At 29.0% G+C, this 25,312-nt stretch overlaps 1 protein-coding gene across 1 annotated transcript in view; it reads left to right on the plus strand.

The window, feature by feature from the left end:
- The window catches only part of LOC121115384 (uncharacterized), a 286,411-nt gene that overhangs the window by 235,267 nt on the left and 25,832 nt on the right, over positions 1 to 25,312 (plus strand). The window contains exons 8-9 of the mRNA XM_071887445.1: positions 16,737 to 16,859; positions 18,732 to 18,914. Coding sequence (XP_071743546.1) covers positions 16,737 to 16,859; positions 18,732 to 18,914 — 306 coding nt within the window. The remainder of the gene's footprint in view (positions 1 to 16,736; positions 16,860 to 18,731; positions 18,915 to 25,312) is intronic.

Genomic DNA, 25,312 nt, shown 5'->3' on the forward strand with positions numbered 1-25,312 from the left:
GCTTCAGGTGGTTTGAAAAATTACAAAGTGGTAATTTTGACGTGAGAACGGAAAGATGGCAATGCTGTGTGTGTTTTGGGACTAGTGTGATGTCATATGGTATAACCTTCTACATCCCGACCAACCCGTTAATGGTGATCGCTACCAATAACAATTGGCGGCTTTGAACCATGTTATACGCTAAAAATGCCCAAAATATGAAGCCAGACAACACAAGGTAATTTTGCTTGATGACAACGCACCCCAGCATCGCTCTATACCCACCCACCAGCTTGTTGAATCGTACAACTGGAAACCTTTTGTTCATGCGGCTTGCTCACCAGACCTGGTGCCTTTTGGTTATCACTTGTTTGCATCGATGGGCCACGTACTCAATGATTTATGCTTCGATTCTCACGCTGAAGCCTAACTATGGATTGATGGCTGGTTTGTACTCAAAGACAAACAATTTTTTGGGAAGGTATCAATAAATAGCCTGAAAAAATGGAAAAATGTGTGGTTAGCAGAGGGGCATTCTTTGAAAATTAAATTTGTAACCATTTTTTTACAATAAACGTTCAAATATTTTTTTTTAAGTCTCATTTCATAGGTGCATACCTGATATTGGTACTTTATTAAAGGACTTAAAATAGTCCTCTTTTTTGTCCTTGTAAAACCGCTGGAAATTTTAAAATGCCCTCTACAAGGGCTCGGTTTACTAACTGACATATTACATTAATATTTTGTAGTACCTTTCATTTGTATGCATATTTGGACAAACATATTTATGAACAGTTATTAAATTAAGGTAAGTCATTTAGTCAGATAGACCGAGGACAAATGCAATACTTTATGGTTTTGGCTCATTCACCAGGAGCTTGATATAAAATGAATACGCCATAATTTGACCCTAAATACATGGATCCGTATGTTCTCCATTAAGTTTATTTATATGTTATAGCTGTCAATAATTTTACACAAATTGAATTTCAAATCTTGCCATTGTATCTGGGATGTTCAATTTTCAAGACCTGTAAAAACAAAGTAATAATAAAGAAAAATACCGAGTCCGGAAAAAATTATAACATCTCTTAGATTTGACCCCTTTGTCCCGAACGTTAAAACCTCTCAAGCTTTTCCTTAATTAGTAAACTTGTACATATGATTTTTTTCAACAAATAGCAAAAACAAACAATTATCAAATGGATATAAGCTCAAACAAAAGAAATGGCAAACCTTTCTTCTTTAATAAAATATATTCACGCCTTATTATCAATTTTTATTCAAACTATCAAATAAATTTTTTTTTTAATTGATTTATTTTTAATAACAAATTTTTAAATTTTGCCATACAATTTTAACGTAAATTTTCTGGGTTCATCTTATTGTTGCTTTGGGTAAAACAAACTGTTGTAAATGTCCCAGTCTTCCTTGCTTATTATTTTACTAACATCATATGAATTTAAATACTTTTTATATAATTAATATAACTTAATAATATTAATGATTATGTCATTAAAGAAATTTTATGATATGGGCGGGTTTTTACGTTCGATTCGAACGCATCTATAAGTAACAAAATGGGAAATTAACTTTTTTTTACCAATATAGGCATTATAGTTGTATTATTTTATACAAAAATATTGTCTATTGCTTTCTGTATTTTATATTAAAACAGTCTGAATCTTTCTGCCATCTTGTAGTAGGGAGGAAAAAAATAATTTTACTTTGTCTTTAGCAGACAAATGTATAATCTTTTTTTGATCCTACATTTAAATAATATGGCCGGTGGTTGTGTTAAGAAAATAAACCATAAATTAATGTATAACTGTATGTTCTCTTTTCAAGAATAATAAAATAATGATCACTTCATTTGAAAAATAAAAACACTGTTCAAGTTGCAACAACAACAAAAAAAAAACGGAATCTTACATTGTAACATTTTTCATATTTAATTACCATATTGTGTGTGAAATTATCCAGTAGATATTTTTCTTACATGCCGGGGATATCTTTTTTCGACAAAACACCCACTCTTTCGTTTTTATGCATATTGACTTGAGTAAATAATTTGGGTACATTTATAAGCGTGCTAGAAAACCTCAAAAACACGATGATTGAAACCCTGAATGATAATTATAAAACATTTCTTCGTCAAGCTGTGGTTACTTTTTCTTCATTTTTCCTAGCAGCAAGAGTATGAATATGACACCTCTTTAATAGCATTACATTAAGAAAAAATAAACTAACTTCCACCCTATTCATTTTTGATAACATCAAGAGTAGGGGTTAATCCTTACACGCCTAATGCACTCAAATATTTTCCTCTAATAATTACTTTATAGCAGTTTATAATTTGTATACATAGTTAATAGTTTTTTTACGTGATTAAGTAGTCATGTTTCCTCAATGTTGGTTTCTATTTAATTGTTTTTGTGTGGAAATACATTTATACATATTTAGATTTTTCATATCCCTGTAAATTGTCGATGGGTAGTAAATGGAATATAATCATACTTTTTTTAAAGAAAAAATAACCAATTTTAGGCTAGTTCCACTCATATATTCTCAATTATCATCTTCATTTTCATCATAATCACTAATAATACGTGGGTTGGTTATTTCTATCTTGGGATACCGTTATTTCGCTATTCCTCGGGGTTTGAAACCTACATAAGATTCCTTGGAAGCATGCATTGGGTTTTCATCTAGTTTTAAAAAATATATAGTGTGGAATATAAGTATTTGTTTATATATTTTAAGAGTATTTTTCTTAAAATATATAAGCAAATACTTATATATTTTTTACTACCAGGATCCAGATTGTTCGTAAGGTTTCGTTTGAACATACCTTGTATGAGGATAAAAAAATATCCTTAGGCGTTAAGTCCCCCCATATTTTTTTAATTACATCCCTTGAATAAAGCTATAAATATAAATTTATAAAGTACTTCATATCTTAAGACCATTATGCCGTGTACTCACTTGATCCTCATGAGTGTCGTTATCAAAAATAAAAAAAATTGATGGAGAAATTTTATCTTTTAAATAGTTTGAATACTGGGGTGTTTAAACACACCACTGGTGTTTTTTTTGTTGTTGTTCATCTTCTGCCTCTCACTGTAAAAATAAACTAAGCATTGAAAAACCATTCTCTATAAAGAGGCAAATTTATCAAATCGTCAAAGGATCAAATACTTATTTTCTCCACTGTATAATGAAATAAAGTTTATATTGTGAAATATATTTGGGAGTTTCTGGGAATTTTCTGTAGGTCTATAACTCCGGGAAAAGGGGATATACTATGAATTTAATCATACGTATACTGTTGTGTTTACTTTTCTTTTTTTTGCTAATGAAAATATACAAGATGAGGCAAAATGATTAATTATATAATTTTGCTTAAAAAAAATATGTGTTTAACAAAAATATATTTTTTACACATTAAATTTTCAGATTATCTTTTTTTTTTTGTAAACACAAGTCTGATATTTTAACACGCATTTATCTCTCATAAATAACAATGTAAGGGGTTGGTTCTCTATACTATGTACAATGTACATAAATTAGGGTGAGCCTGATGCCACAACTATTTTCCAAACAAGTTCACTCTTTTTTTGTGACTTTATATAATCTTAATGAATACATGTGTGTTATTTCATTGACATAAATTAATATTATATTTTGGAACATAGCCGATGACATTTAAAAAAAAGTTACAAAATATTATTTGAGTTTTAGAATGCTTTTGATTAACTTCTTTATTTGAAATCTATTGAAAAACTGAAAAGTTTTTAAATTTTTTAGTCTCTTTTGGCTTGAATACCGATCTTGTTTCTGGCCTTGAACCATATTGAAACCCTAGGAACTAGAGCCGGATCTAAATTCTTGCATTTCAAGAATATAAAGTCGATCAGGACATCTTGATTGTGTGAGGACCGTTGTTGACCATTAAATTAAGGTAGTTTCAGACGAAAAAAAAGTCTATCAGGTTCAGGTTGGGGAAGATAGAAACCTAAATATCCTTGGACACCAGTTGTAGGAGTTATTCTGAAGCCAATCAGTCGTTTGACTCACCAGGTCCTCTTTTAGTCCGCAACTCTCCTCTTGACGCTTCCTGTGATCTTTGAGATTTCCGCATTGCTACTATTCAGATCTTTGTTTATCAAAATTGCCTCAGAAAATGTAATATACTGGATATCTTCTGTTGTTCACTCCATGGCGGTGTTTTGGCTACTAAGTAAAACGTTTATACGTCTAATAAAAAGTAATAGCGCTAATTTTGTATCAAATATATCCAGGAATAATCTGGAAATTTAAAGCACCACATTTCTTTATTACACTTGGTATATAATTAAAGTTATAACTTACATGCTGATTTCAAAAAAGAATTATAATTTAATTATTATGTGGAAAAACTAATAATTGTTATAAAGTTTAGTTCCGATTAGAACAAAAAAAAATCTCTAACAATGTCTTGGTGTCAAATGCCTCTGCATTGTAATGTTAAAATTAAAATTTTCTCTAAAGGTGTGCCCATATGAAAGTTAAAAGGAAAAACATGTTATAAATTGATTGATTATAGGTAATAAAGTACATAATTAATGAGTTTCTTAGAAACTCTCGTCTATTTTTTTGGTAATCAAGAGTAACTTTCGAATGATATTTATAACATTTTAATCATTCAATTTTTATTCAAAAAACAAAAATGAGAATTATACTAATTGTTATTTTATTCTAAAATATATATTTTTCAAATGAGCAATAATGTGATTTTTAAAGTTCTGTGTCACTTTTTACACCATTTCATCAACTTTGTGAATAAGATAAATAAAGATTTTAATGAAACTGTACATATATGTTCTGTATTTTCATACACAGTATCAACAAAATCTGAAGGGATAATATCTTTCAGAATTTATTATGCACTTGCCTCTCCCTAATGTAATACCTTGTACAAACATATGTACATATTTTTTTGACTTTAAATTAATGAAATACAGGTAAGAGGCCATATTTTGTATACAGCTTCGGATAAGAAAAACATTAACCCCTATATTTGCAAAAAAAGAAGAAAAAGAAAGCAGTTGTTTTTAATAAAAATAAAATTTCGTCATCCATAAGCTTTTCAATAATACTTCTTTATTTGTGAATTTATTAATTCGTAAAAATATATATGGAGTTATCTATTACGTACGTCATCATTAGCTATGAAAATGGGATGTGTTTTAGGCAAAAAAGAAATCAAGAATCAACATGGTAACCCTGATAGTTTGAAAAATGATTAGGAGGAGAGCAGATTAGCCCTCATGGCTTTTTATTAAATTAGCAACACTCAGCTCTGACGAAGGAGGAGGCGGAGAAAAAAATTTAACAAGGACATCGGCAAGCATGACTCCAATGTCGTTTCTTAACTCTACTCAGAGTCCAACAAGGACTTACAATTTTGATACAAATATGCAAAATATGAAGAAAAATTATGAATTCATTTTTCAGATTACCAATTCCAAAAACTACAAAAAGAACGAGAGATCTAAAAAATACAACTGATTTTTATTACTATTGTGTGTAAACACTTATTTTTTATGTTCGATCTATTGTGATTTTTTCTTGACTGAAATTAACCGAGAACCGAAATACAAATCATGTTCTCTTTTCAAAATAATTGGTCGCTTTCTAAAAAAAATCCTCAAATATATATTCCAAAGAAATGCGTGTGACCTGATCAGGACAGATTTTGCGTAGACAAAATTTTAATACAAGACTTATTTATATATACTTTTTTCAAACATGATGTCGTTTTATTTTTATTAAACAATTAGAGATGTCAGTCATATCTCTTTCTAAAAATCATTTTGAGTTGACTTTATGATTATGAAAGTCGTTCATCTTATCTGAGAAATTAATTAATCAAAATTTATAAGAACATAGGCAGGTCACCAATCTAACATGGGTGTACACATCTCAGTCTATAAATACAGAGCGTGACAAGGAAATTTTCCATTTCTTTAAAAATTATTTTTTGCACTAATTAAGGTTTCAGGAGGCATCTCAAGAAATGTTTCAATGAATATGTTGTTTTTCTTGCGCATTGTTTTAATTTGATCTAAATCGGATAAAAAATTATTGTACATGGCTGACAAGTTCAACACGTGGACGAGATCACCATCTGGAGGGTATTTCACGATGACCTCGGCTTTAAGAACATTGTCAGGGTTCCAAGACATCTCCTCACTGACGGGATGAAATCATTAAAGGTTGGGAGATGCAAATTACTTTATTACTTAATTACTCGAAGAGTCATCTGTCGACTGTGAAGAACTTCTCATACAAGAAGATTTTCACAGACGACTAGGTTTTAAACCGCAGAAACGACATATTCATAGCAACATCACGGCACCTTCACGATAAATTATCTGGCCAAAACAATGTGATTGGGAGGTGTGGCCTCTGATGAGAAGAAAATAGATCTCTTCTTCTTCAAGCGGATTGAGAAAATCAGGGATGAGGCCAGCTATAAGATCCTTAGGTGGAAAATCTTGCCCTGGAAAAAACTAACTATCCTGAGAACAACTATGTGTGGATCCAAGATGGTGCCCCAAGCCATGCCACCTTGAAAGCACATAACTTCTGCAAGGAGCATATTGCTGACTTATTGGACAATACTTGAAGACCTCTTCCAGGTCTGATCTTAATCCCCTGGACTTCAGTGTGTGACTTTTCTAATAAAAAGTTATTAAGGTTTTAGTTTTGCTTCTTGATCACGGAAATTTTTCCTGTCGCACTCTATACATATATATATATATATATATATATATAAATGCTATTTGGAGAAGATTCCTTTAAAAAAAGAGAATTTATACCTACACATATATCTGATAGATGTGATAATCCCTTATTCTAATAAGGAAAAAGTTTTTACTTTTCATCTTTTAAAGACATTCATTTATGTTTATTTTTCATTTTGTCCAACAAACACATATATTAACAACTATTTCTTCCCTATAGGGTCATTTTATATAACTTATAAAATCTGTTCCGTCAGTGAAAGCTCTCTAAAACCTTTCATTATTCTTTTAAAATAAAGTTAGTATACCTGAAGCTTCAAAATACGAACTTATTTTTTATCAGCTGTCGATTTTTATTGTACAACTCTTAATCTTATTCCTTATATTTAGTGTTTGGAGTATAAAGTTATTAAACAGTGGACATACCCCTATTACTAAAAACAGAAAACTCTGATAGTTTGGAAGTGTAACATCATTTACTACTTAGCAAATAATGTGGTACCTTTTTTCTATTTTTGAAGGAAAGGTTGTGTATTACAATATATTTTACTTTATTATATAAATATGACTTATTACCTTTTTGCTAACAAATCATGGGTTAAAAAAATTAATTTAATATCTTTGGATACAATTATAAATTTTAAAAAATGTTAAAAAAAAATGAAATAAATTAACTTAAGTATTTTAAAATATTTCAAAATCCTAGTTAGCACTTCTCATATCTACAATAGTTAAGTACACAAACCGTATATAGTTTTTATAGATAAAAAATTTAAATGATGATGTTTACTTAGCAATATCTAAAAATAATAAAATAAAACCTTTCAAAATTTTAAGCTTTTTTTATTATTTTACACTTCATTGAAAACTAATATTTACATTTTGTGTAAAAGGCTTGGATATGTTTGTTTATATAAACCTATAAGTATATACGCTTATAGTATTGGTACCTAGTACAATGTAGGGAATACCAGATATAGTTGCATGGATTTTGGCTCAACTATTTAATCCGACTTCGAAGTTTTAGTAAAACTTTGTAGAATGAACATATATCTTTGTTGACAATGAAAGGTTATTAAATTTTGAGATGTCAAAGTCTTCATGAAAAATGCATAACTGTACAGTGTAAAATAGAAACACAGAATATATTTATTATAAAACAAAAAGGTCAAGGTCACAAAAAAGGTAATTCAACGGGTTTTGAAAAGTCATCGTTGCAAACTATTGACTAACAAAATAATACAAAATGAATGTCAATTGTTAGGGGAAATGGTTATAGTCTCTATCAAGTGCATATTCTAGTTAGTACCTAACTTTACTGGGACATTCTAAATTTGAAACAACATAATAACAAATGATTTTAAATATATCTAATATTATGCATTCCAGTAGTTTTTCAACAAAATATTATTTTTATGTGACTTGTTAAATTTTAGAAATATCCCCGTAGCCAGGATCAATTAAAACAGTTATATAATATCGATTAGAACTACAACATTAAACAAAATAATATTTTATAATGAAATTATAACTACTTTAAATTTCATTGTACAATACCAGAATAGGTCCAAATTTTTTATTTATTTTAGGTTATTAATAAATACTATATAAATCAAAGAAATTTACTGATATACAATAAATTGGACATAACAATGAACATATTTCATGTTAAATGTAATTATATAAAATGATAATACATAATATACAATATAATGAAATCTCCCTTGCTTTTGTAACTAACTCTTTTCTAAATGCATTAAAATATCTCTTATTTTGCCTCAATTGGAGAATTGAAAATCATAATAGAGTCATATCAACTAAAAGCAAAATAATGATTAATACAACAGATGAAAGTTATAACAAAAATAAACTATATATTATTACAGAACTATTTTCGTTAAAAAATATCAATATACTCATCAAATTCCCTTTTATCCAATATCTTCAATAAGAAGTTGACAAAAATAGCTGATTTTTGCCTCAAAAATTTGTACTATATTTTACATTTTTTATATATAATAGTTTTTATTTTTTTTTTAATTAAAAAAATGTAGTACTTTTCATAAAACCTTATTTTGGTGTTTGATGCATTTAATTTCACTACTAATCATTATATAAAGTTTCATATAAATTATTGTATCAATAATAGAGTCAAACTTGGTCTAACGGCCACCTGTTTTAAGCCTGTCACCGCAATCATCGGTCATATCCCTTTATCAAATATAGAAGTTTTACAAAATAATGACCCTGCTCTAAAAAGTTTCTTACACTAAGAGATCGCTTCTTTAGCTTTTCTTGGATTATGGCTTAATGCCTTAAACTGTATATTTAAATCTCATCTCAATACAAACAGTTGTAGCTATTTTTATGTTCCAGAAAAAGGAACAATTGCAACTATTTGGGCCTCCCCTACCTATATGCAAATACATAGAAATCACTCATAGTCTCTATCAGTTATTAAAAAGCGTGTCTTCAAAACGCTTACAAAATGCATAATATTTATTTAGCAGTAAAAATACCCACTTTTTGATTATTCTAATCATGTTAAACTCACAGATATATTAAAAATACCGAGATGTGAAATTAATTAAGTCAAAAGTTCTCTAGAAACATCCAAATAGATATGAGTAGTTTTCTTTTTTCCACAAAAAAACCAATACAAATATAAAAGCTATATATATTTGTATTTGAGACTCCTTGCCTGAGACTCGAACCCATAAATCTTTATATAATAATATGTAAGATATATATATATATGTTGAACAAATAAAGAAAATCAGAGCTACAGACCCAAATAATGAAAATATATTGCGATATCTTATTGCAATTTTACATCGAAAAAAAGCCCCTATAGTAAATATTATTATCCTGTCTCTCCTGCCTAAAAATTCTTTATTTAATGAAAGCTATTCCATTGATGATTATGGTTCAAGGAGCAGTGGTTATTTTTTTACTTCTTTTCTTTTTCTCCATAACCCACCCTTCATATATGGTTTTAATTATTAGAGATTCATTTGATATTTCCCTCTATTTCTAGTGATTGCTTTCACAATATCATTAACAACATAAAACTGGTCAGTATGGAAGTGCGAGAAAAAGATAATCAAAATTATTTGGATCTACTTAGTACCCAAATAATATTTGTTATATTTATGGGAGTAAAGGGGGACAGTTGCAACATGGGCAGTTGCAATGGGTCCTTTATTCAAGCATTAAAAAAATGCAGCGATAAAACTTTACAGCAAAGTCTTATAATATAATGTAGATTATTGTTAAAAAAATATTTTTGTAGTATTATCTTCGAGATATTGAAAGAATGTTTGTATATTATATTTGCAAACGAATATGTCATATTACTCTGATGGATTATCAATCCTGTCAGGGTGTTTATAGCAAGAAGTATAAAAATACTCAAAGTCATAAATAAAACAAACGTATTAATTAAAAGAAGAAGGAGGAAGAGATCCATAGGATCAAGAAGCAAGATACAAAACAATTACTTTGCTATCAGTTGACTTTATTTTGTCTATCTATTTATATATTAAACGTGAATGTAAGTTTGTATGTGAATATGTCTTTCCTTTAATCACAGCCAAACTAAAAGATGGATTAAGCTGAAATTTTGAATATAGGTTCTTCAGACTCAAGAAACAGTTTAAGTAGCATTTCTTGGGTATTCAAGGCCATGCCAGCCTTTAAAAGAGCCTTTTTAGCACTTCACCTATATAACCTGAGGGCCGAGTTGTATTTTGGTTTTTAAAGGGTTCTTCGATGCTCAGAGAAGTGGCAGTGCAAGAATTTAACCCGCCTCAGGGACTAACAGCTTATATACACAGCTTAGGGGCGGGGTGTATTTTAACATATTAGACGGGGATCATGGGGATTATAAATGTAGCGGTGGTGCAGTTTAAACTGTTTTACGGCCCAGTACTTCACATGCACAACCTAAGAGCCGGGATATATTTTGGGATGTTATGAGGTAGGGGAGCGGATAAATTTAACTTGCCTCGGGCCAAGCAGTTTAACTACACAAATCGTTTGTTGTGGCGTAATATAGAATATTAGAAGGGTTACTTGGTTCTTAAAAACACAACGGTAAAAAAGTTTCAACTGTATTTTGGTCCAGCCCTCACTTGTATACCTGACAGCCAGGGTGTATTTTGGGATATTATGAGGGTTTGTTTATGCTCAGGGATTTAGTGGTTAAGAAATTTAATTTTACTTGAACCCAGCATTTCACCTACACAAACTGTGAGCTCGGTACATTAGAAAGGTTTCTTGGTGCCTAAAACCGTGGCAGAGTTAGAGTTAAATATTTGTTCGACGCGGAACTTCACCTGTACAGACTCAGAGCCTTACATATTTTGGGATGTAAGGTGGTTTCTTCGATTTTTAGGTAGGCTGTTACAAGACTGCGAGTTTGGGGCCTAACTCAGAATAAAGCAACTACTTCCCCATAACATGAAAGATGAGTGGCTATATAGTCCCTTTATATTAGTATACTCATATTAATAAAACCAAGATTAGAATCATTCTTAAAATTTTACTATTAAAATTATATCTTGTTCTATAATTAGCAAAATAATTCTTATTAATTTTTAATTTCTTAACGTCTCTTGCAACGCCGGAAACCCCACTCTAGTTCATATATACTAAATGCAAATGTAGGTATTGTTGTCCACAAATCACCTGCACCCCAAAGCAAGTAGGTTTTTAAGGGTAAAAAAATTATTTGGGTAATATTTTTTTGGAGTTCAAGGCCATGGTGGCCTTTTAGTATCATTTTTCTAAAAACTTATGTTTTGACTAACAAACAACTATTTTATGTATAACAAAATTAAAGAACGTTAAATTTTACGAATGATTATAGCAACATATTACCCTTTTTTTTTAAATATATTTATAATAATTTTTTCTTCTCTAAACCTTATAATCTCCTTAAAAAATAACAGAAGAGCTCTAAATTAATTTTAGTTTCTTAATGTCCATGGCAACGGCGGCAAATCACTCCATTTCCTTTACAAAAGGGTTGCAAAATTAATACTAATCAAACATGCAGCGAAAATAATTCTAAAAAATTTACGATCTTTATTTTTTGTTACATATTAAGGAGAAGAGTTGTTTATTGAATTGAATTTCTTTATTTCCCGGGCAACACATAGCAAGCCTACTCTAGTTAAAATTAAAAAAACTCATGTAGTAAAGAACATTTTTAGATATTATAAAACTTGGTACAAAGGAGTCAATTGCAACAAATACAGCATTTCCTGGCATTTAGTGAGTCTCATTCAAATATAATTTGCAGTATATCCTCGAAGTAAATTCTAACAATAGCTGACATATCTTGATAAAAATAATTGTTTCTTTTATATTTTCATAGTTTTAACTTAATTTTAGATTGAATAAATATTAAATAGATAGTTTTTTTTTAATAATTTGAGCAAAAAAAAAATCAGTCATGGAGAGGTTTCGAATTGATGTTATTAGTGCTTATGTATTTAGTTTAAATATACAAATGATAGTATAATAATTTTTTTACAAACTTTAGCATTGTACATTTTCAAAATCTTTTGAATCTTCATAAATCCAAATTGGTTCTAATATGTACACTAATCCATTTTCATAAATCGCAGCGATGAACTTTTTACGACAAAATCCATACAATCTTGTATTAATTTAACACTTTAAAATATTCAGCTGAAGGTGGACATTATAATAATATATTAGGAATTTGGATCAACTCACTATAACATACTTGTAAAGGATTCCTGACAGACTTTTGAGTGGAAGCCCACATAAAGAGAGGTATTTCTCGAATAACTAGTAAGAAAATTAATAGTATATATTTATATGTAGAGACCAAGGGCAAAATGGGTTTAAGGCTCGAGTTTGGCACTATTTTTATCCGAAACTACAAAATTAAAGAATAAAGTGTTTTACGGGGGCTTCAAAAATATCAAAACATACGCCTAAAAATATTGAGCTCAATTAATGTGTAAATTCACATTAATTACATTTAAATCATTTATTCGTTTTTTTTTTTATCAAACAGAAGTTAGTTATCCCATTGATAGGTTTTTTTTTATGTTCCCTTAATTGGTTAGATGGAATTGCACATATTAATTTAAGTAAACATTATAGTATTACATTTATTCCATCAGACTTAAGATTTAGGAACATTGAGTTCAAGAACTCCCGAGCGTGTTGTACATTGAGTTACTTCGTTCCATTAAAATGTATCTATTTTCATTACATGACACGTTATTAAAAAAAAAAGTCAACAAGTTGTTACCGTATATGATGTGTCAATGTTTGACATGTCTGAGTGACATCAGCTATGAGTCATTAAACCAAAGGAGTTGCAACTGTCCCCGGCTCCCCTACTTAATATATATATTTTCTTAATCAAACAGCAAAAAATTGAATATAAATACATAATTCAATTGATAGACACATACAATTTTTCATAATAGGTACACGTAACAATACGAATATTGATTACATATTGAGTTAAGTAGAAGAACAATCAATTGTGTTTATGCTGCTGTTGATTGCATTTTATTTTTGCAATTTGCATCATATATATTGTTTGTTTTCATATATATTTATGCATATTGACAAAAATAGATCACTTAGAATGAAAGAAGTGTAAAGAAATGGAATAAGTTTATATCAATAAATATAAAATTCTCAGTTAATAATAACTTGAATGCATATTTAATTATTTCTCAATGTTTTTTGTCAAGTATTATACAAATTAAACTAATAAAAAAGTCTAATTGTGTTTCTTTTTTCTAATAAATTTTTTTTAAATACCTACAAAAAGAAAGAAATCATAAATGCAGATTTTTGAATAATTTTATAAATACAATTAGTTATCGAAAAAAACCATTTAAAAGTTTTAATTTCTTTAAATTTGTATATTGAAATTCTTGGAATCAGTGATGACCTTTGCCAATATTAACTGCCCATTTACAATTTCCATTTTTTGAGGAAAAACAAATTGATCTTGTTTTTTTTTTGTATTTTTTAAATAATTTGATACCCTGCTTATAATTGTAAAATCTTTTTACAAATAAATATATCTTCAAAATATTTGAAATCTTTTGAAGGATAGTACAAATTTTGCTTACTCTCGGGAACTTTGACGTTTGGAGCCCAATTCTTAAACGACCAGAGGAGTATTTTGCCTGTTTTGCAATTAAGCAAGCTGCAGGTTTTTAAAAGAAACTTATGAGCAGATCTTACATAAAGTTTTATGGGAATTATAGGGAAACAACTGATAAATTTTATAACACTATTACAGGAAAATAATCAAAGTCAATGTCGTTAATACCAAAAGTAAGCACATAAAATATTCAAAAAGGAATAAGAAAGAATAAACTTTACAGACATAATCCCCATCATTAATTTATACATCAATGTTATTATATAATGGACTAATAATTTAGTCAACTGGAGGACTATTTTTGTACTAATGATATTTTGAATTTCAATTATTGTTTGGTTCTTTCTATCGTCATTTATAGTTTTGATGTTTCTTATTTCTACATTTTTTTAAAAGGCACAATGTTTAATATTTCGATGAGTTTTTCTTTTTTGCTTATTTGTTAGTATTAAAAATCTGTTTTATGTGGTTTGCTAAGCTTTTTGCATTGATTGTGAAGAAATGTTTACATTTGTTGCAAATGAAGTTACACCACCTTGAAAAAAAAAATTGTCTCTTTAAATGGCCAGAACCAATATAAATTTTCCTCCTATCACTAGACTAATTGTTTTTACTAACAAATTTTTTGGCATCAAGATTATGAGAGGAAGACGAAATGCAATATTTATTTTTGTCAATATATATCATATCTTTTTTTTTCTTAACCAATTAAAGACGATATAAAATGTGGCAAAGACAGAACGAAATTTAATCGAAAAATTTGACGTAACCAAATAAAATTAACCCTGGCTAGAAGGAATATTTTGATGTACATAATTAATAATTAGAATACGTGACATCGTGTCTCAACTTTAACAACCAAAAGTTAATATTATCACTCCAATACTACAAATTCCCCCTCTCTATATTTTTTTTAATTTAGTTCATATATATTTTAAGTTATTTGAAAATTTGCAGATAATACTTGTTGTTAAAGTACAGCTATATTTAAATATATATGTATTTTTTTTTTAACTTTAAATAAAATAGATAATACCTGCAATATTTCATTATTATTACACAGTCAGAGTACTATAAACGTAAAAGAAAATAAGTCGACACTACATATTATAAATAAAATCTTAACAAAGAAAAGAAATAAGGGAGGTGATAAAAAAAATAAAAAAACCACACCTAAAGAAAAACAGAATTAGACAAATTAGTGAAATAATCATCTAAAAATATAAAACAGATTTTAAAAAGCTAAATTCGCTAATAACAATGTAGGTTATATTTGTGTGGAGTTTAATATTATCAAAATTGGACCTTGTAATCATATTTTGTAATTTTGCAATAGATTTGAATGCAATTTTGAATGGAAGAGCCCCGTCTTTAAAACATAAAAAAAAAAAAAAATCTTGGGTTAGCCTTCTCCCTAGATAGTGAGTGAGTCTATTAGACATTAACGACCATATCGATTGAAGTTCCTTGCAGTTACGTAAAACATGGGCAAAGTGTTTTGTTTTTGTTGTAGTCCTTACAGGGTGACTCTCTCTATATATATTACAATCCAAAGGTGACCCAGTATCTCAGCTAGGACTACTTAAGTGTGAGATACGGATCGAACAATGACCTCCCATATTGTTTCTGGATCCTTCAATATTTAATTGTTCATTTGAGAGTGTCGCAGAGATCGTATGGAAGGTCTCTTTTTTTCACTCCCTCTTTAATTAAAATTAATTAGTGACTTTCATTTAAATGTTATATGTTAATATCATTTCTTAAACGTGATCGGGAAACAAACACACATAAACTGAATTCAGGAGAATTATTTCTTTTTGTGTGTTTGTGCTATGGCCTGGCAACACAAAATCAAGATATATTGACTTTTCTCAAAATTGAGAGTGGATAACATTAGTACATTTTCTTCAACTATCATCAATTTACATCTGCAAATTATTCTGATTTACCCCTTCGAAGTGCAGTAAATTTCACTTAAAGTATGCCAAAATTGATCTTTATTAAAATATAATGATAAATTTTATTTGTAATGGGCCATATTGGGACTAACATAAGTCTCTTAAATCAAATAAAGGTTATATACCATTGGTTAAATTCTTGGGTATCTCAACTCATTTCACAAATTGGAACACAATCCTCCAACTGATTCTAATATGTATATGTTTATATGTAGTAAAAAAATTAATTGGGATTTTCTCCTCTTCTTAATTTCCGTTCAAGTTTTATTTTATATTGACAAACTAAATATTATCACTCCAATAATACAGATTTATATGCTACCATTTGGCATATTTAATTATTTAAAAAAGGAAATTTGGTCGTTTTTTTGTTAATACATTTTCCAATTTTGAAAATTTGAATGGACTAATTTTGTATCTAATAAATCTCAGTAAAAAATGACATAACTAATATTAGTTCAACATCACAAATCATTCGTGCTGTAATTTTACTCAATTCTATAGAATAATTTTTCGTATAGTTGGTCTCTCTTTTCCAACTCCTCTCCAAATAGATCCTTTGTTAGACAGCAAACAAAAATGAATAACATAATAATATATATTTGTGATTTTTTTGGCAGCTATGACGTGAAAAATATATTGATATTTTTTTTATTTCAAATGAAAAGCTACACACTAATGAAGCAAGGACATTGAAATTCCTGATTTGTACAAAAAATAAAAATAATAAAAACAAATGACATAACCAAAATATAAAATTTGATTTCCATTGTCTGTTGTACACATTATTATTATGTAGAGAGAAAAAAACCACCTCCTTATCATCTCATTTTCTTTCAATAGAAGTACAATGTGATCATCCTTCTTCCACCAAAGATGGCTTTATAGAAGTATCCAACTTTAAAGGAAGCTACGTCTATGGATCAAGAGCCACCTATCATTGCAATCCCGGATTTATTCTATGGGGTAACTTTTCTACATTTTTTAAATAATTTGAGTTTAAGATAGATAACACAAAGTAATTTAATTTAGTGTTAATTCTTTAGGCAAAATAATTTTAGGGAAATATTTGGCCTCTATCTAATGCCAATTTTGGTTTTTAATTGTATTAATTTAACTTTTTCTTTTATTTTATAGCTATTTTACTAATATAAAAATAGTCATTTGTTCAGAGATTCTCAATAGGCGGTTTGTGGGCCAAGTCCAGCCCACGAATTTTTTTGTTTTATTCAACAATAGTGTTTTGTCCAGTAAATCAGAGAGGAATACGATGTTACAATGAAGTCAGTCTATAAATACTGTGTGTTATTTATGAGTGAAGTTTGCTGCAAACCATGGAGAAATTCAAGATTGGTTAACGGAGAATGAGGTCAATGATTAGTGTGTCAATTTTTTTATTTTTTGCATGTTAAAAACAACAGCAAATGAAAATCACCCTGGTAACCATGACATTTTGATAAATGTTTCGAAGGAAAGCAGATACGCTGTTATGACGTTTTATTAGATTAGCTACAATCAGCTGAATAAGGACAATTAGCAGGAATAACTAGTATGTTGATCCTTAATTATGCTTTGAGTCCAATAAGGACTTAAAATTGTAGCACTGCAACAAATCCTCAGAGTGAATCTCCGTCTTTTATGAACACACGCGAATGTTCAATTCAATTAGGTTTTGAATATAATTGAATGTTCTAGAAAAGGATGTTCACTGCTCAGAAGTTAAATACTAATGACAACAGCTGAGGAAATGAAAATCCATTCTAATATTACCAACTAAAAAACCAAAAACCAAGCAAAAAAAATACACTATATTCCATCCCACAATGACATGAGATTGTTTTGCCAGAGATAAATAATCAAATTTCTATGGGATGTAATGTAAAGTATACTTGATTTTTTGACAACTACAGACCAAACCTCTCCAATGGAATAGTTTAAATAATTTTTGGGCAATAAAACTGGCATATAGGCATTTTTGGCCATTTGAAAAATTTGAATAAGAAACGGCGAGATAAAAAGTAAGACATCGAAGTTAAAGCTTTCAGTGCGAAAGAGTATATTCAAAAGCAACCTTGAAGCATATATACTTTTTTTATTCCCAACTCAAAGTAAATATTAATCAAAGTGGTAGTGCAAATAGTTTTAATGACCAAATATATCTTATTGTAGGCTTTATCTGATTGTTTGATTAGAAATTTCAAAACTTCGATAATTGTGATTGGGTATTTTAACTAGTAAATTAGTCATTTTCATCCCTGCCGAATGGTGTAAGGAATGACAAGTTTTACCAGTTTCTAAAAAGAAGCAAATGTTTCCAGATTGCAAATCGAGTTGATTAACTTGCAATTAAGTGATTAATAAAATAACATGTTCAAGTAATCATCTTCTATAGCGCAATTATGGATTAAATTGCCACCAGGATTTGCGGTACTAAAACAATTGGGGCTTCGTGTTTTTGGAATGGTCATATCAACAGGGTGAAAATAAATCATATAATGAGGATTATCACAATCAGTCTGGATGGGACTTGTAAGAATATGACTATGAATTCACGAGCAAATTAGTCATTACAATTATAATATTTATACACAAAAATATTCAAACGTCAATTACTTTTATCATGTTTATTATATATATTAATCTGTAAAAGCCAATGTTCATTAACGTAGTGATCTTGTTTTGGCTAACACATCAAACCCTGTTGCGAACCCTGTTATAGTTGATCTCTCCTTTTTATTTTGCCTAACATTACTTACTGAATTTTGTTTCATAATTTTTCGGGTAATTGTCTTCATTCAATTTTAATTTATGTTTTTTAAATAAATTTCTATTTTTTAGGGAATGCTACACGGTTATGCAATGCTCAAGGTAAATGGACGGGGGAGACACCGCAGTGTCAACCAATTGCATGTGGTGATCCCATTACTTTCCCTCATGCAAGTGTTGCAATGTTAAATGGTTCGACTGTTTGGAAGGCAGTTGCTCAATACACGTGTATACACGGATATAATCGGATTGCAGGTAAAAAACAAAATATTTTATATACATTATAAGTAGTTTTTGAATGATTGGTAATTCGAAGAAGTTTCCCGACTATTATTGGTAGAAGTTTACTTAGAAAATTACTAACCATATTTTAATTATTTTTTTAAGCACCTTTAAAAGAGCAATCATTTTTTAAAAGTTCCTTCTTCTCCTTTAACTTTCGTAATCTTTTCAAAACTGACAATCAAAGCAAGTAAGGAGATGTTTCATCTTCCAATATACATGTTTTCATTGTTATTTGAAAATTATTTCATCATTTATTATCATTAAAACTTATACAAAATCCAAGATTTGGTTACAGAGTTAATCAAATATACAAAACGTTGGCATATTATATACGATAACATCTCATATTTAAATATTATTTGAAGAAATATTTTTCTACGTACATACATGTTTCTAACCGTAGGTAGTTTAATTTATTTTCCTTGGGTGATGATAAAAATTAGAATGTGACTGTAATGGGCTTGCTTTATTTTTATTGTTTGTAATTTTACTAAAGATTTAAGGGTCCATTTAAAAAAACCCAGAGGCAATTAATTATTTATAAGTTAACCAACCTTTGGAGCCACATTTGAAAATTAAATTGTGCATGTGTTTTTTCAATGGCTTTAAAAAGGCCAAAATTTTGTGACTTTGTTTGTCATTAGATAAATTAAAATTAATATTACAAAAATATTTTTTAAAATCTTCAAAGCTCAGGCTTTGCATTACATTTAAGAATTTTGTATAAAAAATTAGGCTTTACATAAGTGTCTAGAATATAATTAGCATAAAGTTAAACAAAAAATAATATTACAGACGCCTCAAAAATGCCATGGTAGAAATAAGTGTTTTTTTAAGATTCGCTGGAACAGTAAATGGAGTTTTGGAATTTATATATCTCAAAGAAGAGATTGAAGTCTAAAAACATACAAATATTTGATCTAAACCCTTTGGACTATTTTGTATAAAAAAATTTGTAGATAAAGATCAAAAGTACCAACAACAAAATTTGTTGCCTTTCAATCGCCATATGTTGAGATAGGAGACTTTTCGGACAAGAAATACACCACCAATATATATGTCTCCTTCTGAAGCTAGATTGAAGCAGGTATTGAAGATAAGGACTCTTTCATAAAATGAATTTAATCTTTGCAAAACTATATATGGTCATACGTATTCAATTGAATAGACAAAGTAAATAATACGTGCCTCTAGCTGATAATCAAGATAAAAATAATTATGGGCAATGATAATGATTCTTATAGATCTCCTTCTTCTTCCGATACCAAAAACTAAAAAAAACATGACTCAGGAAACGGATTTCGAAAAGTTACTAACTATACCGAAGAAAAAGAAATTATTTCTTCACCTCTTGGTTTGGAAGACGCAATGAGAGCCATAAGAAATAAAATAGAGATCGAAGCATTTTAAAAGTCAGTCAGATAAAAACAATTGGCTAAAGTTGAGATAAAAAAAGAATATTTTGAGCTCATTCTGAATTAATTATAGATACGCAAAACTAATCTAGAACATATTCTACGGGGTTAAAAAAAATGATGTTGTTGAAGCTCTACTGTTCTAACAATTAAGGTACTTAGAATATTTGCAAGTTTCAGTTTAAGACCAAAAGGAAAATAGAAATGGTTGTTTCATGACTCCTTTATTCTGTTTAAGTGGTCAACATTTAATTTTAAGATAATTACTATTTGAGATGAAAAACTAACCTTTTTTTATATTGAGTTAAAAAAAAAAAGTATACAAAACTGTATCTTGAAGAGAGTTTGATAATTTCATGAAATTGAATAGTAACAATCACAATACTTAATCAGTGTTTGCCAATTTTTTGAAATAGTGGTTTTATGATATTTTTTAACTCAAGTAACATAAATTTAACCTCTAAAGCTAAACATTTACGTTTTGTGGTCTACAAAAAGCAACTGCATTATGTGGGGATCTTCTGTATAAACAAAATTACTTTCTTAGGTAAAAAGGACAAGAAAATATTAAAATGCACTAAAAAAACGTGTTTAAAACGACTAACACGTAGTGCATAAAAATTGAAAAAAACAACAATAATCTTAAAAAAAAACAACTAGAATAACGAAAAAATAAGCAAAGTCTTGACATAAAAATTTTGATTTAAAAAAAATTACAAATACAAAACATTTCCTGCAAACTTCCAAAACAATAATAGAGGTGGATTTAAGAGGGATTCTCATTGATGTAACTACTCATTCTACTATTTTTATGACTAAAATTCCAGATGATAACATCGCAGCTTGGAAGTTTGCTACAGATTTGGCTAAATTTAATTCCATTTCTGTCCTTCACCAATCCATATCGGTAAAAAAATGATACATTTTGCAAAATAATATGGAAATTATATTATTCCCATATTTTTTAAAAATTTCTCTCCATGTTGTAAAAAGAACATGGATACATATTTTATTTATAAAATTTAAGAAAATAACATACGAAGTTAGATTTAATTTATGCATTTATAATATCTTCTTTCAACTATGCTATATATGTATGTAGACTATATTTACCAGTAATATCTTTGTCTACAAAACTAAAATCATTCATGTACACATATTTGAATTAATTAAAAACTTTTTTTTTTTGCCTTGTGCTTCTGTCGTACCACAAAAAAAAAATATGACGTTTTTTCTAGTTCTATATTTTTTCAAATCTTATAACTTCTATATGGTTATTTTCATATAACTTTATTTGTACATACTATATGTATAAGAATGCTGTCAAATTCATTTTATAGCCAAATAGTATACAAAGAAAAATAAGATAATCTTTCCTTCCACAACTTGTGACCTCCAAACAAAACTTTTGAATATATAAATGGACTTCATTTTGTAGAAAAAAATACCACCTCGTTTTATAAAATAACATGTATTGAATGTCAAGTAGGGTTCTTAACATGGGCCCAACTCTCCGTCTTGATCCTGTTATAAGTCCTTAAAAAAGTCCAAAATTTTTAGACACCCTCTACAAGGCATCAATTTCACTACTATTATTGTAAAATATGAAAGTTTATTATCAAAAAATTTTGAAAAAAAAATTTAAGTGTCTTGAAGGCCCGTAAATATTTAAAAATTTAAGCCTAAATAAAGTTTAATTTGGCTAATAAAAATAATATATATTTCTTTATCATGACGTCAATGATATTAATATATAATGACCACATGTTTTTAGGATTTTTCAATGGGGGCAGTTATTTACCACCAATGTGTTTTTAAAATTTAGAGAAAGATTCATCTCTAATGCCAAGTAATAACTTTCTTGTTTTCTGATAAGACTTTCTCCCCCCTTTCTGCTGAAAACAATTGATAAACTTACTTTGGCAAGATTTAAAGCCTCTCAGGCTGTTATTTGAAGTAGAACAGACCATTTAAATTTGGAAAAATAGCTATTTTTGAGTCAAAGTTGGCCATTTTTAGGTATTTTTTACCGTTACAAATATGATGCTATGATTAAAAATTGTAGTTTTATAGCTTATACTTTTCAGCTTATCTGATGAAATATTTTGCACATTTTTTGAATCATTTAAGGGATTTCAGATGTGTTAAATAATTTGTAACTTTCTTGATTAATCAATCATAATAAATCAAAGTTTAACTATAGTTGAAGTAATAGTTGTTGACGAAAAATAAAGAAAGGTACTTTTTGTTATGTTTGGTAACTAGGAACAATTGCAAATCATTGAGTACATCTCATAAAAATAACACCAGTCAACAAAATTTCCTTTAACAATCCCAAAATTTCTACTTTTATGGTGTCCAAAAATCAACAATTCATATTTTCTTAATAAACCATTATGATAATAACTTTACATGATAAAAAATCCTCTTCAGATCGCCAAGTGAAAAAAACAACTTCCATTTTCTAGCACATATTTTGAACACATTTGGTAATCGATGATGTAATGTTCTATAGGTATATAAAAGGCGGAGCAAAATTATTTGTATACATGACCTATGCAACAAAAATCCTTACTTACCAAAGTTTTGATAAATTGTTTTTAACATCTTTCAACAAAAAAAAAGACTCATAAGATAATAAATACTAAACCAATATTTTCGTCTATGGATTTTATAGATAGTTAGCAAGCTTCCAACTTATAGCAGCAATTTACTCAAAACACAATATTTTGCAGATAGTGCAGTTTTCAATAAGAAGGTATAATAGATAAGTTTGATCCAGATCAGACAAGTTTAATCTTTATTTCTTGTGAATAAATGGAGTCTTTGTAAACATCCACTGTTTGAATGCACACGGGTTTCCCCTACATATTTATTTTTAAAATCTTTAAATAATTAAAATAAAGATGCTATAATTTATCGTTTTAAATTAATGCATCATTTATTTTTCTATTACTTTAGGGGATTAATAAAGTTCTTACACACTTAAATTAAAAGTGCTATAAGCAGAGGCTAATAAGATTTTTTTAATGCAGTTAGTAGCAGATTTGTTTTCATTTGTATGTAATTTTGCTATGTGAATAAAAGAAAAATGGATTAAGTGTTGGCAATATTTTAATACAAAGGATGATTTCAATTATACTCCATAGAAAATTTTCGCATGACGTCAGCATTGTGTCTATCAGCTATTTTGGAAGCTAAATAACTAAGCTTTATAATTTTTAAATCCCTTTTTTCTTTCATATTATGAAATATTGAATGTCAAAATGGGACCTATAAATAAAAGTACATACACCTTAAAGTCTATTAAAAATTAATCCCTCTAATGAGCAGCTTAAATGTATTAAAAATATGTTATTAATAGGTTAAATAATATGATTTCTATAATATAAATAAAAATTAACTATTACAATAGAATGAATAAGATATTTTTTTTTAATTATTTTACTTTTCCCGTTTTTAATTGGTCAATTAAATAAAAATAATTTTATACCTTGTGTCATTTAATGTGATTTTCAGTACACATTACTTTGATATTATCCAAATATCATTATGTTTATCAGTGATTTTGTCAAAAAATAAAAACAGCACCATAAATATAATTCCACGAAACAAAAATTATATGCCCATAATATTTCGAATAATCCCGTTGCAAAAATAACCAACACCCAACGACTATTTTTAAATTTTTTTAAAACACTCTGAATAATTATCCTTGTTGTCTTTATAACATCTCCTTGCATAAATAATTTGCCGAATCTTCATAATTGTAGCGTGAATTAGTATCCTATTTTCCCGCAGAGAACATACCAAAAAATCTTTTTTTCTACCATCATAGTTAAAAATCTTTAGCGTAGTAATAGTAAACTCCAGAGGTTCTTTTTTTTTGGACATTCTATAGAAGCAGGACTATCCTCTCAGGAGAAGGTTTGCAGAAACTGCACACAAGGCACTTCTCGAGTGACTGTATACCTAAACCATCTTTTGGCAGAGTTTTAATATGGGTTATGCAATGATTCAACGATCATCTCAACATTCAGTTTTTGATTTCTTTCTATTAGCAACCCTTAGATATACAAGACATCGCTCAGTCAAATAGTTATACTATTTATTAATAGTCCTCAATGTCATTTCCCCTTTAGTTTTTCATACCACGAAATATTACTCCTAATAAAAATATCACTTTTTTTTTGCTTATGGCTATTACTTCAAGTATTTTTCCCATTCTTAAAGCCATTTAATAGAGTTTATTCAAGATAAATTGGAAATTTGTCGATTTTATGTAGTAACACTATCAATTTTGAAACTCCAAGATCTCTTAGTCTGTCTCCTTCAGTTATAATACAATTTATGACGTCAGTAAAAAACAATTTATAAATAGAACATATACTCCATAGTTCCCTTTCTACAGGGAGCGGGGATAAGATTGTCGCCTACTTTAAACCTTGATAACTTGAAGATGGCATTATCAAATAAAAACCAGTTACCAAATAGGAAAGCTATTCTCGTCAGCTGACAATACGTTGTTTAGTTAGCATCATGTCGTCATCATATGAGGAGATAAAGAGTGGAACGATGAGCTTTCAAGGTTCGTCGTAGTCATAGCATTGGTTAAAATGGAGGTGAAATCTCCAATTCAACGATTGCTCCAACCTTAGGAGTGAATTTACGGACTGTTCAGTGTATCCGTAAGAAGCTAGAGGACGCTTGGGATGTTGATGCCACCACACAGAGGGCACCCAAGGAGGAGGGCGCCGACAGGAAGGTCAGGGACACCAACTTTGTCGACAAGGTGAAGAAGATGGTTGAGGATGCCCCTACCAGGTCCATGAAGGCCATGGCGAGGGATCTGGGCTGCCATGAGAAAACAATAAGGGACTGTGTATCTGAGGATTTAAGGTGCAGGAGCTACAAGATGCAGGTGGGCCAGATCTTGACCCAGAAGGCAAAGAA

This window comes from Lepeophtheirus salmonis, chromosome 3 (genome assembly GCF_016086655.4).
Source record: "Lepeophtheirus salmonis chromosome 3, UVic_Lsal_1.4, whole genome shotgun sequence".
Classification (NCBI taxonomy): Eukaryota; Metazoa; Arthropoda; class Copepoda; order Siphonostomatoida; family Caligidae; genus Lepeophtheirus; species Lepeophtheirus salmonis.